The following is a 16,937-nucleotide window of genomic DNA, read 5'->3' as shown; positions in this document are numbered from 1 at the left end:
AGTACCACTAAGGCCAAAGACCCTAAGTGGGCAGGCTCTCAGAAGGACTGCAGAGACAAGACCACCCCTTCTACCATGACACCGACTGCAGCAATTAAACACTCTGTATTGAGCACCTCTGCAGTGCTTCAGCTTATGGCGCCATCTCCTGGCCCTCTGGCGCATAGTGTAGAGACAGCGGTACCAAAGTCTACTTTACCCCCTTCGGTACGGACATAATCAGCACCGATTCTCCTGGTGCCGCAATACCTCCTGGTACCACAACAATTCCCAGTACTGCAACAATTACAGATTCCGTCTTTGGTACTGAGATCTCTTGGAATGCACCAATTTTTCTGACATAAGGACTTAGTAGTTGCTGCGGCACCAGAATCACCTCCTATCAGTACTGATACAGCATCGGTACATTCAGCACCATTATACAGACAGACAAACAGATCTGCCTCTCCTTTTTCCAGCAAGGAGGCCGATGATGAGGAGTGGTTTGTTCCTCACACCACTCTTCACCCATCCAGAGAATCAACGGACCAGATCTATAGGAACAGCCAGGACACCGCTCCAGAGTTGGCACCCAGGGGTGGTATGGACATTCATGGATGCCACCACGAGTGTCATTCCTGCCATACTGGGACCCGTAGGGAACATTATTCCAAGCTTCCCAGTAACTCCAGGGAAAGACAGAGATGCTCCCCATCAGCATCAGAGGAGGGGCTCTGTGAGCTCCCTGAGGAGACTCTTGATGAAACAGGAGGCTCTAGATCAGGAGGCCACTTCTGCAGCTAACACCTCCTCCTCCTCCCCTCCAGATGAAACCATCATGCTTCTACCACCTACAGTAGGAGACAATTTTAAGCAAGTTCAGGAGCTGTTTAAAAGAATTGCAGACACGCTCCAAATCCCCCTGGAAGAGGTTGTTGATTCCCAACACAAGTTGGTGGACATATTACACACATCAGCCTCTTGTAAAATAGCCCTTCCTATAATGAGGCACTCATGCATCCTGCCAAGACTATCTGGCAGACACCCACAGCAATCCCCCCCACTACTTGTAAGAGGGTGGATAAGAAGTGTTATGTCCCATTGAAGGACCTAGAGTTTCTATTTTCACACCCCCAGCCAAACTCATAGAAGCTGTCAACGAGCAGGGCAGGCAACACCATTCAAGGACCACCCCATATGATAGAGTGGAAAAGATGGGATCTTTTTGATCACAAGACCTATTCATCAGCAACATTATAGTTCAGAATAGCCAGCTATGAAGCCATGATGGCGAAATACAATCACACAAATTACTCAAAACTGTTTGAATTTATTGACATTATCCCTGAAGACAAAAAGGAGCAATTTAGGTCAGTCATTTCTGAAGGCCATCTCCTGGCAAGAACAGATCTTCAGGCATCCTTAGACTCAGCAAACACAGTGGCAAGATCCATTGCAACTGCCATAGTAATGCAATGTGCCTCTTGGCTCCACCTGTCTGGATTCCCAAAGGAGCTGCAATCCACCAGAGAGGATCTTCCCTTTGAAGGTCAAAATTATTTGCAGGTAAGACTGATGAGTCCCTCCATGCATTGAAAGACTCTAAAGCGACTCTTTGGTCTTTAGGCATCTACACACCTGCACAAAAACTAAAACAGGTCATATATTACCCATCAGAACACTCCAGACCAGTGCCTTACACACAACCGCAGACGTAATATGACGCCCAGAGGTAGAGACAAAGACCCACAAGACGTAGGCCACTCCCATCTCAATCTCCTACATCATAACAACCTGGACTGAAATATCAAATTTGATGGTTTGGTTGAGGGTCCGAGAGACCTCTCCCAATTCCAGTTGCTGAAACCTCTTTCTACCAACATGGCAAATTATTACTTCAGACAAATGGGTGCTGGAAATTATCACCACCAGTTAGTCCATCCAGTTCACCTCTATTCCCCCCACCTACCCTCACGAACACCTTCTGAGACAAGAAGTAGACCATCTCCTGCACTTGGGTGCAGTAGAACCAGTATCGGTACAACACAGAGGGAAGGGCTTTTATTCCCATATTTCTTGATCCAGGGTTTGGAGGCCCATTTTTGGTCTGAGAAACCTAAACAAATTTGTCAAAACACTTTTGTCAGGATGGTTACTTTAGCAACAGTAATCCCATGAGAGGACTGGTTTTCGGCCCTTGACCTGCAAGACTCATACTTTCATGTCGCCAGACATCCATCACACAGGCGGTTCCTCCAATTTGTTTTGGGACAAGATCACTATCAGTACAAGATACTGCTCTTTGGCCTCTCCATGGCCCCTCAAGTTTTTTCCAAAGTTCTAGCAGTGGTAGCGGCCCATCTATGCAAGCAAAGGGTCATGATGTACCCATGTTTAGACAACAGTCTACTCAAAGCCCCCACTTGGGAAGAAGCCATCAAAGCCACACAAAAGACAACATCAGTTTTTACAAAACTCAGTCTCCAAATAAACATTCAAAAGCCAACAGTGACACCAGTACAAGAACTAGAATTCACTGGGGCTCACCTAAACTCGTTGGAGGCGAAAGCTTCACTACCGCGGCACAGATTTGTCACATTAGTGAATCTGATCAACACTACAGTGAACAGTCCACAAACATCTTCCAGGACTTGCCTCAAACTACTAGGCCACATGGTGGCAACCACCTCCATCGTAAAACATACCAGATTACACATGGGCTACCTACAAGGGTGGCACAGGACAGTGTATATCCCCCACAAACACAGTCCGAGCAAGCCTCTCAACATACCACAGAAGGTCATGAACTCGCTAGAGTGGTGGTCCCATTCACACAAGGTGTGTGCAGGGGTCCCCTTTCTACAGATTCCCCCACAATGATAATCACAATGGATGTCTCCCTAGTGGGCTGGGAGGTCCATCTAAACAACCTGACAGTACAGCACAGGTGGTCTTCTTCGGAATCAGCACTGCACATAAATGTTCTGGAACTGCAAGCAGTTCGCAACCCATGAACCCACTTTCTGCCTATGATCAAAAACAAAACCATACAGATCCCGATGGACAACGTTGCTTGCATGTTCTATATAAACAAACATGGAGGAGCAAGGTCACGCTCCCTCTGCGCCAAGGCTTTAAGACTGTGGAACTGGTGCATCTATCATAACATCACCATGTCAGCCTCCTATCTTCTGGGACGTCACAACACCACAGCAGACATGTTAAGCAGAAAGTTCTCCTACAATCATGAGTGGGAAATAAATACCTCGGTGATACAGCATGTATTCCAGCAATGGGGTTTCTCCCCCCAGAGATCTACTTGCCATGAGTCAGAACAGCACATGCCCATCATTTTGCTCCAAAGTGGGGTTGGGGCCAGGATCCATAGACAATGCCTTCCTCCTCAGATGGGCTGCACCTCGCTTTTATGCTTTCTCTCTTACCCCGTAGTTGTCTAGGGTCAGATAAAAGATCAAGACTGACCTATCCAGGGTCATCTTGATAGCTGTCACATGGCCCAGACAAATTTGATTTCCATACTTGCAGCAGATGTCTGCATGTTCACTGCGAGTTCTCCCACTTCTTCCACATCTCCTGTCACAAGATGCAGGTCAGATCTTGTACCCGAACCTGGAGATACTCCACCTGAGAGCATGGCTCCTCCATGGTTTCAAAGCAAGGAGATGACCTGCTCAGAAAGGGTGAAGGATACCTTGCTAGGCAGCAGAGATGGTTGATTACATACTCAGCCTATCTCCACAAATGGAAGAGATTCCACACAGGTGCCAGAACAAACAAATCAGAGCTACCACCTCTGCTCTACCACTAATCCTGGACTATATACTTCAATAAAAAAAACCTGGGTCTTTCACTGAGCTCATTCAGAGTTTACCTCACACCTGTCACAATGTTCCACTCTAAAGTGGATGAGGTTTTTTCAGTCTTTGCCCATCCAACTACAAAACAATTCCTACAAGGTTTCTGGAACCTCTGTCCTGAACTCTGAGTCCCAATGCCTCCATAGCATCTTAATTTAGTACTTCATTCACTTTCCAGACCTCCGTTTGAGCCCTTGGCTGCCGTTCACTATTACGCCTTTCAATGAAAATAGCCTTCCTTGTCGCCATCACATCCATAAGATGTGTACGAGAATATGGGGCCCTCCTGGCATACCCCCATACACGATCTTTTTCAAGAACAAGGTCACTCTGAGTGCATCCTAAATTTCTACCTAATGTACCCTCTTCGTTCCACCTCAACCAACCTATTAATCTTCCTGCATTCTTCCCTAAACTTCATAACAACAGGCAAAAAGCAGCACTTCATCCTTTAGGTGTCAGAAGGGCACTAGCCTTTTATCTCAAATGGACTAAACTATTCAGGAAGGCACCAAAACTGTTTCTCTCAACTACGGAGAGATCCAAAGGAGAAGCTATATATAAGCAGAGACTCTCCAAATGGATTTCAGAGTGCATTCATCTCTGCTAACGCCAAGACAAACTTGAACCCCCACTGGGGGGTTAGAACGCATTCTACCAGGTCGCTCTTCCGGTTGGTAGCCTTCCTTAATGCTGTGACTATTAGACATGTAAAGCAGCCACTTGGTCCTCGGCCCACACATTCATTCAGCACTACGCAATCAAGCAAGATTTGACATCTGACACTTTTTATTAGGACTCACGGTCCTATCATCTGTCACAGATCCAACTCTGAAGCCCCTCCTTTCCACTGAGGGGCACTGCTCTACAGTCACCTGAAGTGCAGCACCCTCAAGGACATCACTCGAAGCAGAAGAGAAGGTGTAGTAACTGAGGTTCTTCGAGATGTATGTCCCTGTGAGTGCTCCACTACCCACCTTCCTCCCCTCTGCTTTGGAGTTTTTGCAAGGTCCTCTGCAGTTGAGAAAGAACTGAGATGGGGGCTGGCCACACAGCGCTTGTTAACCACTGCTACAGGTGTGAGACAGGGAGAGTGCATGTGCAGCCCAACCGGGTACTGCTGTCAAAGCTCTCTGACTAGAGGCATGGGGCGCCCAATCACCTGAAGTGGAGCACCCACAGGGGGATACATCTTGAAGAACCTCAGTTACTGCACAAGGTGAGTGACCCTCTTTTTTTCTCTAAATGCTTTATTCCTTCTGCAAAATAAACCATCCTTTAGGAAAGCTGTTTTGTCACTGTACAACACTGGTCAGAGACTCCCAAAGGGAAGAACTACAGGTTGTCAGAGCTCACTCAGACTTGCTGGGTAAGCATGATTGATACACAGGGTTGATGGTCTAGGGCCCAGTCTAATTAGAGGTAGAAAAGTGGAATTCAGGCCTGGGATAGGTAAAGGCACAAGGTTTGACACCTGAGGAGGTACACTCAGAGAGACTAGGTAGGGGACAAAGGTGCAGCTAGCATATACCATTATAGATAGATAGATATTCCCCAAAGTGAATAGTGTACCATCCTTTTCTGGAAGGAACAATACGGACAGGTAATCTGTGTTCAGAATTTTACATTTCTTTGTACTAAAGACATTTTGCAGAACTTAATTAGCAGAAATGTTTTCATGACTTCCCTCTTTAAAAGTTTTTAAACCTTTCCCCTGAACTGTTTGCAGTCCGGACAGTGGAGCACTGTGCCAGTGCACAACAGCATGAAAATGAAACCGTGGCTCCATTTCGCTCTTTGTCCAAGTTGGGTGAAATGGAGCCACGAGTAAACATGCTTTCAGTTATAGCAGCGTAAGGCACAAGTACAGGAATTGATTACATGGAAAAGTTACCTTTGGGAAACATTGCTTTTGTTTTTGTTTTGTTCCACTGATGGCTCTTGTCCTTTCTGGAGGCTTCTGTTTATACTCTCCTCCTACACAGCAGTGGCGGGGAGGCAGCTGTGTTCATTTTTTCCAGCTCTTTGTACAGCCATCCAGCCGCTTCATTGAAATGAAGAACCTGGGCACCTGTCAAAGTAGCTTGAAGCAAGGAGATCGAGCCAGCTCCATGATGTCTGCCAGCTCTCATGGACAACCAGAAGCTCCTTGTGAATCATCAGCAGTCCATAGGTTGAGAACCACTGACACAAAGAGTTATCAGTAAAACAGCTAAGGCAGTTTGTTGTTTACAAATATGGCTTTAAATCTGCCATTATCCCTTTTAAAAGCAGTGTTAAACTTTAGTCTCTGATTATAACTGTGGATTTTGTGGGCCAGTGAAAGACTGGGCAAATCTCATTGGAGATTATTTTACTTTTGAATTTTTTCCTGACGCGGAATGTGTCTGAAGCAGCCACGGAATGTTTCTATATGAATTACCCCTCAATAATTTTACCTGTAATATTTTCCTTTAATATTTATAATGATCTGGCTTAAGCATAACACAGAAGGACAAATCCTTTTGACTAACCTAGCTCACGCTCTTCATTGCAAATCCCAGCTATTGGTTAGAGTGTTAAATTCTGAAGGCTTTTGTCATCTGGCTGATAGCATGCAAAAAATCTGGAAATTGTGCATGAATGAGTATTCTGTATGTTTAAGGTCATGTATCCTTAAAAGTAGGGGTCTCTTTCTTTTCTTCTCTATTTGTAACTTGAATCCAGCATAAGAGCATGTTTATACAGTTGTTGCATAGTTGTTTTTAGGTTCGTATTGGAATCTTGTGCATGGATGGCAGGGACTGAACTGCGTCCGCTTTGATGTGTCAGATATATTGATGACTGTCCTGTTTACAGCTGTTGTGTCTTCTCTTGTAAATTCCATCACACAGCTGCCAAGAACTGTGGTGAACTGACCATCCGCTTAATTTAAGTTAAATGACCTTGTTACCTATTGCTTCTCAGTTACCATGCACATTGCAATAAATCATGGGTATATAAGTACCTTTCATGCTACTTCTGTATTATTTTTTCTCTTCTCAGTTGTGAACATACTTAAAGTAAGACTAAATCATTGTCCTGTTTTGTATAAACATTAATATAAGCACTGTGGGGTTTGTGAGAAGTATTTTTTACTTTGAAAAATAAGGATTGGTACTTGTTTTGTGCTGTATGGAGGTAAGAAATTCAGGGTTCTAGTTAGTAATCTGAATTATAACTAGTGTTCTTTTAGTATCTTGGCCAAATTATCGTTGTTGAGTTTTAGAAGGCCTGATTTTGTAGGACTCGATCTTGGCTTTTAAAAAAAAAAATATTCCTATTGTGTATCTAGCAGCAATGTGTCTACTTTATTTTAAGTAACCTAAGTGGTTTAGAATGAACAGGAAGTGCTTCGTGAAAGGGTGTGGCTCAGAAATATGGCTAACTGCATTATCACACACTATCTCCTATAAAGTTAGAAACTGTGATTCCTCATAAAGGATGAGGCTGGCTCCTGGAATCCTGGCAGACAAGCAGCTGTGTTGGTCTTATACATATATGGGGCAGCTGTAGAACCAGCTGTCGTTTGGTGTGAATCATACAGCAAGAGATGCTGTAAATAGACCTGTGCGGGGTAATCTAATACCTGACAGCCTTTGGATTTTTACTGCAGGACTTTTTTTCTGATTCAGATCATTTTTAAGGCAGAGTACTAAATAATTAGTGAATATATAGAGAGAACACAAACAATTTTTTACAAAGAAAATCTTGATCTTTCTCTTTATCCACAGGATCTTAATAATTAATTCATAAAGTGCCAGATTCTGCTCCCATGGAAGTTAGCGGCAAAACTACTTCTGGCTTCAGTTGGCTCTTTGGTCCTGAGTCCTACTGAAGACTTATTTCTGAGCATAAATGGTTCTGAAGTGCAGTTCTGTAAATTGGGTAGGCACTGACACTGCAAGGCACTAAAGAATGAACAAACAGTGCTTTTACCTCGTACCAGTGAGAAGCAGTAAAGTGCAGAACTGTAAGGAGAGTAAAGCTATCAAATATCATGTAACCCAACCTAAACCTGAGGATACAATTAAGTAAGAGAAAATTGTAATAGTAGATTTTCTCCACTGTGAGAGAGAAACAATTTTTTTTTCTGAACATCTGTGTGTATAATAAGGAGATTGCAAATTGAAAAGATTTAGGGCCAGATTTTCAAAAGCACTTGGCTCCCATTTAGGGCAACATAAAGGCCAGAAGTGCAAAAGAGAACTGAGCTATTTTGAACCTTGGGCCCTTACAGTTTAATTCAGCTCAGCAATTCTTCTAAAACTTGCAAGCTGTCTTTCCTGGGTTGCTGCACAGCTTTTCTGGTGAGGATAAAGAAAACGTACAAGTTGACATGGAAAGGGAACAGATATAGATATGATTGTAGCTTTGAAGCAATAGGTTAATCAATCCTCTCTTGCCCCCCAAATGGCATCCTGTTTTTAAAATGAGGCCCCATTTGGAATGGTTTCTAATGAATAAGTTAGGATTTAACAGCTGGCTGTGTAATCTGAGAACAGACTTGGGTTCTCAGCCTCTAGGCATTAGGTTATGCATATCATGGAAGTAATGTGGGGGGGAAGGGGGGTAGAGCCATCTCTCTCTAGCCTTTTTTCCCTCTTGCTTGCCTAGAGCGTTCCCTGTGGATAAATCATTGGTGTGCATTAGTGTCAGTTGTGTGCAACGGGATCTGCTCTCTCAGCTGCAGCAAGTATGCTGTGCCTGCAGAGTTGTGAAATGCATGAAAACGAATATAATAGTATAAGTCCCTGTCACTTGAATTCCTTGCATAGTCACAGCACAGGAATACCTACTAAAGCTGTTCTCTTGTGTTTCTGCAGGTGCTGGAAGATAATGACTATGGTCGTGCAGTAGACTGGTGGGGCTTAGGAGTCGTAATGTATGAAATGATGTGTGGCCGGCTCCCTTTCTACAATCAGGACCATGAGAAGCTCTTTGAACTTATCCTCATGGAGGAGATTAGGTTTCCACGCACTTTGTCACCTGAAGCAAAATCTCTTCTGTCAGGTTTGCTGAAGAAGGATCCTAAGCAAAGGTGAGACCGTTTTTTAAAAATCAAACATTTTAATTTCTTCGGTTTTCTGAATGATAGCTATGGTCGCATTTCTTGTTTGGATCCACCACATCAAAACAAACACAGGGGCACAATCAGCTGAGGTACTAAATGAAAAAGAACACATATGCCTGTCCAGTGGATTTCAGAAAATTAGTTAAAAATAGTTTCTCACCAATGTTGCTGTTGGAAAAACCCACACAATCAGAGCAAATTGTGCGTTCAACCACACTTTGTAAATGGTCACTTTCACTAAGGGCTAGTCTACACTGGCAACGTTAAAGCAGTGCCGCGGCAGCACTGGGAGAGAGCTCTCCTAGCACCATAAAAAACCCACCTCCACGAGGGGCGTAGCTCCCAGCGTTGGGGCACTGTGTACACTGGTGCTTTACAGCGCTGAAACTTGCTGCACTCGGGGGGGGGGGTGTTTTTTCACACCCCTGAGCGAGAAAGTTGCAGCGCTGTAAAGTGCCAGTGTAGACAAACCCTAAGTAAACACACGAAAAGGGAAAAGGGGTTTTTCCCCTCTAATTTCTTTCAGGGTTTCAGATAAGTGTGATGATTTTTTTTTTCTTTTTTGATGACAACATCCCTTTAAATATTGCAGATTTATCAGGAACTAAGGGTAGTTGGAAGATCCAACAAACCGGTGTCGTCTTTCTTGTTTTAAATGTTGGTACAGACTGGATACTCCAGATGGCAACAGGAAGCAAATGCAGTAATAGAGAGGCAGAACTGCAAAATACCCTGGCTGCCATTGTATTGTACAGAAGGCTATAACCCAAACAAACCACATAACCCATTCTAGATCACAGTGAACATGACTTTTGCATGCTCTGCAGTGACTGCTTTCACATCTACAATTCTGTTTTCTGTTTCTTAGTTCCATGTTGAATCAGTGGGCTGTTAGCAGTGCTGCTCCGCAACTTAGTGGGTAGATGGTGTTATCTGTGCCGTGAAGTTAGCCCTCTTTCTCTGCTCCCTTCTTGTTGTTTTTTTATTGATAACCATAAGTGAAAGACTTCATACACAACAACCAGTACAGTATCACAGGATTACAAAGGACATTTGACCTTCCCACAGTGACCTGGCACTGCTTACAACCATTTGCACCACTGCCAACCCCACACATACAAAAATAACATGTCTGTCCCCAAAAAACTGAGATTGACCCTGAAATTGAGACTTTTAAAAAAATGTAAGGCCTGGTTTTTTTGGTCTGTCCTTTGATTTTTTTTTTTTTTTTTTTTGAACTTCCCATGCCCAGACTCCTGTGTGCATGTGACATTAGTCTTCCCAACTCTTACAAATGTATAGCAAGATGACTGGCCCCCACTGCAGGAGTTTTAGCTGGAGGACCCCACTTAGGTTGGGGTCCCATAGTGGTAGGTACAAACACTTAGTAAGAACCAGGCCCTGCCCACAAGGGATCAATCTAGTTCAAAGCTTAATGGCGATATTAGGAACTGGAACTGGGACTTGCCATACTCATATAGGGGCTACCAAACATCCATCAGATGGGAACAATTTTTAATCCTTTCTGAGCTGGCTAGGATCCAAACCGGTAACCTACAAATGAAGAGGTTCTATAGTTTATTAGGAATACTCTGAGGAATCCAATCGCTATTAAGTATTAACATTGCACTGTGAGAATGAGGCTGCTTTCCAGAAAAGTATGCATCTTAGATCAAGTTATCATCTTTCTGTAGCTTATGCAAACAGCCTCTTCCAATCTCTGGAAACACAGGCAAAATCTCCTTCAAGCTTCTCTGTCTGCCATACCCCCTTAACAGAGCAGCTCCTATTAACCAAAATACAAACAATAAAATAAATATTAACACAGCATTCAAATTCACTTCTAGATGCAATGTTTTGCAATATGAAATAGTTCCAACTATTACTCCAAGGTTCTTATGCTAACTTTGCCGTTGTATATGTTTTCACTTCCACACGAATCATCCTCAGCAGGGTTTGAATGTACAACCTTCTGATCTATAGAATAGTGATTCTCAAACTTTTTTTTTTTTTGCATATACCTCTACCCCAATATAATGCAGTCTGATACAATGTGAATTCGGATATAATGCAGTAAAGCAGTGCTCCGGGGAGCAGGGCTGCTTTACCTCGTTATATCCGAATTTGTGTTACCGCAAGCGGTTCCTCTGCCCCCCCCCCCCGGCCACTTGCTGCAGCCCCCCACCTCAGCTCACCTCCACTCTGCCTCCTCCCCTGAGCACGCCGCTCCACTTCTTCCCCCCCTCCCACCCCCACTTCCAGGCTTCCCGCGCCAAACAGTTGATTGGAGCAGCAAGCCTGGCAGGGAGGGAGGGGAGGAGAAGCAGAGCGGCAGCGGTGCGCTCAGGGGAGGAGGTGGAGGCAGAGTGGAGGTGAGCTGGGCCGGGGAGCAGTTCCTCTCCCTACCCTGATATAATGCGGTCTCACCTATAAGACGGTAAGATTTTTTGGTTCCCGAAGGCCGCGTTATATCGGGGTAGAGGTGTACCACTTTAAAATTGCTGAGGATCTCGGCGGACCACTTAATGAACTTTCCAAATGTTATTTGCACCATTAGCTAACTATTGCAAAGAGCTTTGGATAAAAGCGCTATATAAAAAAACCTTAATAATATTTAACTTTTTTTGCTCTACATATAAAAGCACACAACTCTTATTTTACTATCAGTAATCTTACGTTCTAATGCGATGGATGTGCCCTCTCTCCCCTGCTGCAGCAGCCCCTGAGCTGGGGCTGGGAAGGTGGGGCGGTTTCTCCCCGGCCACAGCAGCCACAGAGCTGGGGCTGGGAAGGAGGGGCGTATCTCCCCAGCAGCCCCAGCCCTGGAGCTGGGGAAAGTAGCCTCTTTCTATGGCAGTTGAGCCCTGCACGCCCCAAATTTTCCCCACCCCCTCTTCTCACCCCACTTACCCCCATTCCACCCAAGGCCACCACCTCACCTTACATGTGTGTCTTCTCCAGGTTCCAGGCACCTAATAAGTGGAGTCACACTTGCATGGCTCTACTGATTAGGTGGGTGGCCCTTCATTCTCTGTGTGCTGCTGCCCAGGTGTGCCTTAAAAGGAGCTATGGTCTGCGGACCACAGTTTGAGAACCTCTGCCATAGAACATAGATATCTTCAGTGTCCGCTATAGGTATAAGCAGGGAGGCAGAAAGTATGCTGTTATTCTCTGTGGACTAGCCTGTACCAGGAGGCATGACATGCACACTGCTAGTTACTTTACACAAGTATACATGACATAAATATTTGAGAGACAGCTGTGGAACAATGACCACCAGAAATCTTAGTTTCTCTGCCCAGCTCTAGGATCAGACTGTGGCCTAATGGTTACAGACAGAATAGGCAGATGTAACAATGACTCTGTTCGGGTCATCTGCAGGGAACTGAACCTGGGGCCTGTGGATGAAGTATGGCCCTATATTACTTGAGCAAAGGAGCCATGTCTCTTAGTATCAAAGCAGTATCCTGTCGTACATTCCTATATGTGGTCCAGCTCCTAGAGGGTGACACAGGATCATGCTATATTGGTGTGGGTTACAGAAGCATGTATTTGCCGTGTTCCTCCTGAAAGACTTGTGTGGAAAAGTGGCTGAGATTTGGGCCTCTGAGACCTGGTGTCACAGTCCTGGTCAAGCAGCCCTTTTCTGAACACTCACCAGGCTGCTGTGTTTGGACTCACACATTGGGCCTTTGTACTTTCAAGCTTCCTTGAGTCACGGTAGGCTTCAGACATTATGTCTGGCTCTGGCCTCTGGAATGCTTGCTGGTCCCAGACTCTGTCAAGTATCCTTTTTTAGAAGTGGGACCCCACGGCCTAGCTGCCCTAAACGAGACCCCAGGACGAGTGCTGAACCCTCCATCCCTAATAGTGTCCCCTACCCAAGGTGCTTGTGTCTCGGTACATTAAGGAACAGTGCTCCATCTGTAAAGTCATTCAAGGGTACTTCTTGTGATCTGCCTACAGGGAACATAGCTGCGTCTCCTCAAAGAAGAAAAATGGTTCCTTTCCTACATTATGACAGGTTTCAGAGTAACAACCGTGTTAGTCTGTATTTGCAAAAAGAAAAGGAGTACTTGTGGCACCTCAGAGACTAACCAATTTATTTGAGCATAAGCTTTCGTGAGTTACAGCTCACTTCATCGGATGCATGGCTCACGAAAGCTTATGCTCAAATAAATTGGTTAGTCTCTGAGGTGCCACAAGTACTCCTTTTCTTTTTCCTACATTGTAACTGTTCTTTGAGATGAGTTGCAGGTGTGTATTCCACAACCACTCTCTGTCGCCTCTACATCAGACTTTATACTCTTGACATCTGAGGGGGTCTGGTTGATGCTACCCTTATATAACCAGGGGAGAGTCTAGCCTGGGTGGGTGTACACCTATGTATGCATGTCTGCACCTCCTCTCTAAGAACAACAGTAACAATACAAGTAAATACTTGTTTTTTTCATAGATTCAAAGACCAGAAGGGATGGTCTACTCTGATCTCCTGCATAACACAGGCCATAGAACTTCTCCAAAATAATTCCCAGAGCAGATCTTTTAGAAAAAATCCAATCTTGAAAAAATGTCCAGTGATGGAGAATCCACCATGACCTTTGTTCCAATGGTTAATTACTCTCAACATTAAACAAATTATGCCATATTTCCAGTCTGAATTTGTCTAGCTTCAATTTTGAGCCATTGGATCATGTTGTTTATTTTTCTCTCTTAGACTGACTAGCTCATTAGTAAATATTTGTTCCCCTTGTGGGTACTTTTTGGCAGTGCTAGCCCATTGGGGGCCCTAAGCAGGAATATTTTTGTCTCCCCCATTCTAAAATGAGCAAATTCTTATAATAAAAACTGAATAAGTGACCCCCTTGAGCTGCTGGCGGCCCTAAGCAATTGCTTAGTTTGTTTATGAGGCTCTGACTTAGACTGTAATCAAGTCACCCATTAACCTTCTCTTTGTTAAGCTAAATAGACTGAGTACCTTGAGTCTTTCACTATAAGGCATGTTTTCTAATCCATTAATTAGTTTCTAATCCATTAATCATGGCTCTTCTCCAAACCCTCTCCAATTTATCAATATCCTTCTCGAATTGTGGACACCAGAACTGGACACAATATTCCAGCAGCAGTCACACCAGTTCCTCTTTACTCCCACTCAAGATTCTTTTTTTATGTATCTGTAACAAAGTGGCTCACCCCTTAATGCCTGGAGGGCCTGGGGCTAGCCAACCCTGATTACTAAAGGAGGTACACCTGTGTGAGAGCAGCAGCTGGCTGCAGTAAGATGGGAGATGCTCAGGAAGCAGAAGCCTGAGAAGCTGTAGCTGGCTTGAGGAAACAACAGCTGCAGGGAACACGATTTGCGCTTGCAGAGACTGAACTATGCCCAGCTCTGGGGAAAAGGGCTGGGAACCCTGCAGCTAGGAGGAGAGACACTGAACTGGTGCTGGGGCTTGGAGGACCAGTGTATACCTGAGAACTGAATAAAGTGGACCCCAGGTGGGGAATGTTTTAATTTCCTTTGGACTATCTTGAGTTTGGTTAAGGAGCCCTAAAGAGGGGGACAACAGATGCAGGGAGCTGGAGGGCAATCTCTGGCGATAACGGGGAGATCGGGTGGTGGCCAGTCCCGTTACAGCATTCAAGGATTGCGTTAGCTTTTGTTGGCCACATAATTGCATTGGGAGCTCATGTTCAGCTGATTATCCATCATGACCCCCAAATCTTTTTCAGAGTCACTGCTTCCCAGTATAGAGCCCCCCATCCTGTAAGTATGGCCTACAGTCTTTGTTTCTCGGTGTATACATTTACATTTAGCGGATTAAAGACACACATTGTTTGCTTGTGCCCAGTTTACCAAGTGATCCAGATTGCTCTATACCAGTGACCTGTCCTCTTCATTATTTACCACTCTCCCAATTTTTGTGTCATCTACAAACTTTATCAGTGATGATTTTATGTTTATTCCAGGTCACTGATGAAAATGTTAAATAGCATAGGGCCAAGAACCAGTTCCTGGGGGACCACCTGCGCAGTTGGTCACAGTCCTCTTTCGAATAGCCCTTCAGCATTTTTGAAGACTGCGATCAGGTTCCTCCCTCAGCCTTCTTTTTTCAGGACTTAACATTCCCAGGTTTTTAAACCTTTTCTCATTTGTGTTGCTCTCCTCTGGACTGTCTCCAGTTTGTCAACATCTTTTCTAAAGTGTGGTGCCTAGAACTGGACACACTGCTCCAGCTGAGGCCCCACCAAGTAGAGCAGAACAATTACCTCCTGTGTCTTCGGCATGACACTTCTGTTAATACTCCCCAGACTATTCGCCTTTTTTGCAGCTGCATCACAGTTGCATATTCAATTTGTGATCCATTATAACCCCTGGATCGTTTTCTGCAGTACTGCCACCTAGCTAGTTATTCCCCATTTTGTATTTGTGCATTTGATTTTTCTTCCTTCCTAAGTGTAGGAATTTGCACCTGTCTTTATTGAATTTCATCTTGTTGATTTCAGACCAATTCTCCAATTTGTTATGGTCGTTCTGAATTCTAATCCTGTATTCCAAAGTGCTGGCAACCCCTCCTAACTCGGTGTCGTCTGGAAATTTTATAAGCATACTCTCCATTCCGTTATCCAAGTCAGTAATGAAAATATTGAATAGTACCGGACCCAGGACTGACTTCTCCAGGATCCCACTAGATATGCCCTCCTAGTTTGACAGTGAACCTTTGATAACCACTCATTGAGTATGGTTGTGTTGTTGTTTTTTTCCAAACAGTTGTGCACACATCTTATAGTAATTTCATCTAGACTACATTTCCCTACTTTGTTTATGAGAATGTCATGTGGGACTGTGTCCAAAAGCCTAAATAAAATCAAGCTGTATCATGTCTACTGTTTTTCCCCTATATCCACTAAGCCAATAACTCTGTCAAAGAAGGAAATTAGGTTGGTTTGGCGTGATTTGTCCTTGACAAATCAATGTTGGCTATTGCTTATCGCCCTATTATCTCTAGCTGCTTACAAACAGATTATTTAATAATTTGTTCCAGGATCTTTCCAGATATCAAAGTTAGGCTGATTGGTCTATAAGTCTCTGGGTCTTCCTGTCTAATAGGCTAAAACCTTGTTTAATAATGAGGTTTTGTATGGGCACCAAAATACTAACAGCGGTCAGTGAAAGAGCCAGGATTAGAACTCATGGTCTCTGGGCTTGCAGTTTTGTGCCTCTTCCACTAGGCTACAGAAAACTGTTTAGAAGCCTTCTCCTCCCCCGCCCCCCTCAAGTCACATGATTGCTAGAACTTTGTGTCATCTTGAGACTGCCAGCAGCAGGAGTCGCCCATCCCGAAAATCAGCAACACTGAATTGATACTGGTAAGTGGTAGAGAGGGAGGAGAGAGCCCCAGTTATAAGGGAAATTGAACCACGTGATCCCCCACAATAAAATCTCTTTTCAGATGATGATATAGTGAAGTACTGTGCTTGGGAAATTTCAGCTAAATAGCCAGTAACTAATGAATCCTGGCCTGGTATCAGGGAATTTTAAGATTACGAATTACCTGTCCTATCTCAGCTGGTAATGTGTGAGAGCAGGGGTGGCCAACCTGAGCCTGAGAAGGAGCCAGAATTTACCAATGAACATTGCCAAAGAGCAACAGTAATATATCAGCAGCCGCTCCCAGCACCTCCCACCCACCGGCAGCCCTGCCAATCAGCATCTCCCCATGCCTCCTGCCCGCTGCAGTCAGCTGTTTCACAGTGCGCAGGAGGCTCTGGTGAGGAGCGAGGGCATGGCAGGCAGGGGGAAGGGACAGGGGCCTTGGGGGAGGGAGTGGAGTGGTGGCGGGACCTTGGGCAGAGCAGGGGGTTGAGCAGTGAGCAGCCCACAGCACATTGGAAAGTTAGCATCTGCAGCTCCAGCCTCAGAGTCAGTGCCTAGGCAAGGAGCCGCATATTAACCTCTGAAGAGCCACGTGCCACTCCGAAGCCACAGG

The 16,937-nt window shown here is 44.7% G+C and overlaps 1 protein-coding gene across 3 annotated transcripts in view; it reads left to right on the top strand.

Moving 5' to 3' along the window:
* The window catches only part of AKT1 (AKT serine/threonine kinase 1), a 119,962-nt gene that overhangs the window by 82,790 nt on the left and 20,235 nt on the right, over positions 1-16,937 (top strand). For all 3 annotated transcript variants that reach the window (XM_084631027.1, XM_084631025.1, XM_084631026.1), the window contains exon 11: positions 8,702-8,916. In XM_084631027.1, the coding sequence (XP_084487153.1) occupies positions 8,702-8,916 (215 nt within the window). The remainder of the gene's footprint in view (positions 1-8,701; positions 8,917-16,937) is intronic.

This window comes from Lepidochelys olivacea, assembly GCF_965140295.1.
Source record: "Lepidochelys olivacea isolate rLepOli2 genome assembly, chromosome: 6".
In the NCBI taxonomy this organism is placed as follows: Eukaryota; Metazoa; Chordata; order Testudines; family Cheloniidae; genus Lepidochelys; species Lepidochelys olivacea.
This window is presented reverse-complemented; position numbering and strand designations above follow the sequence as displayed.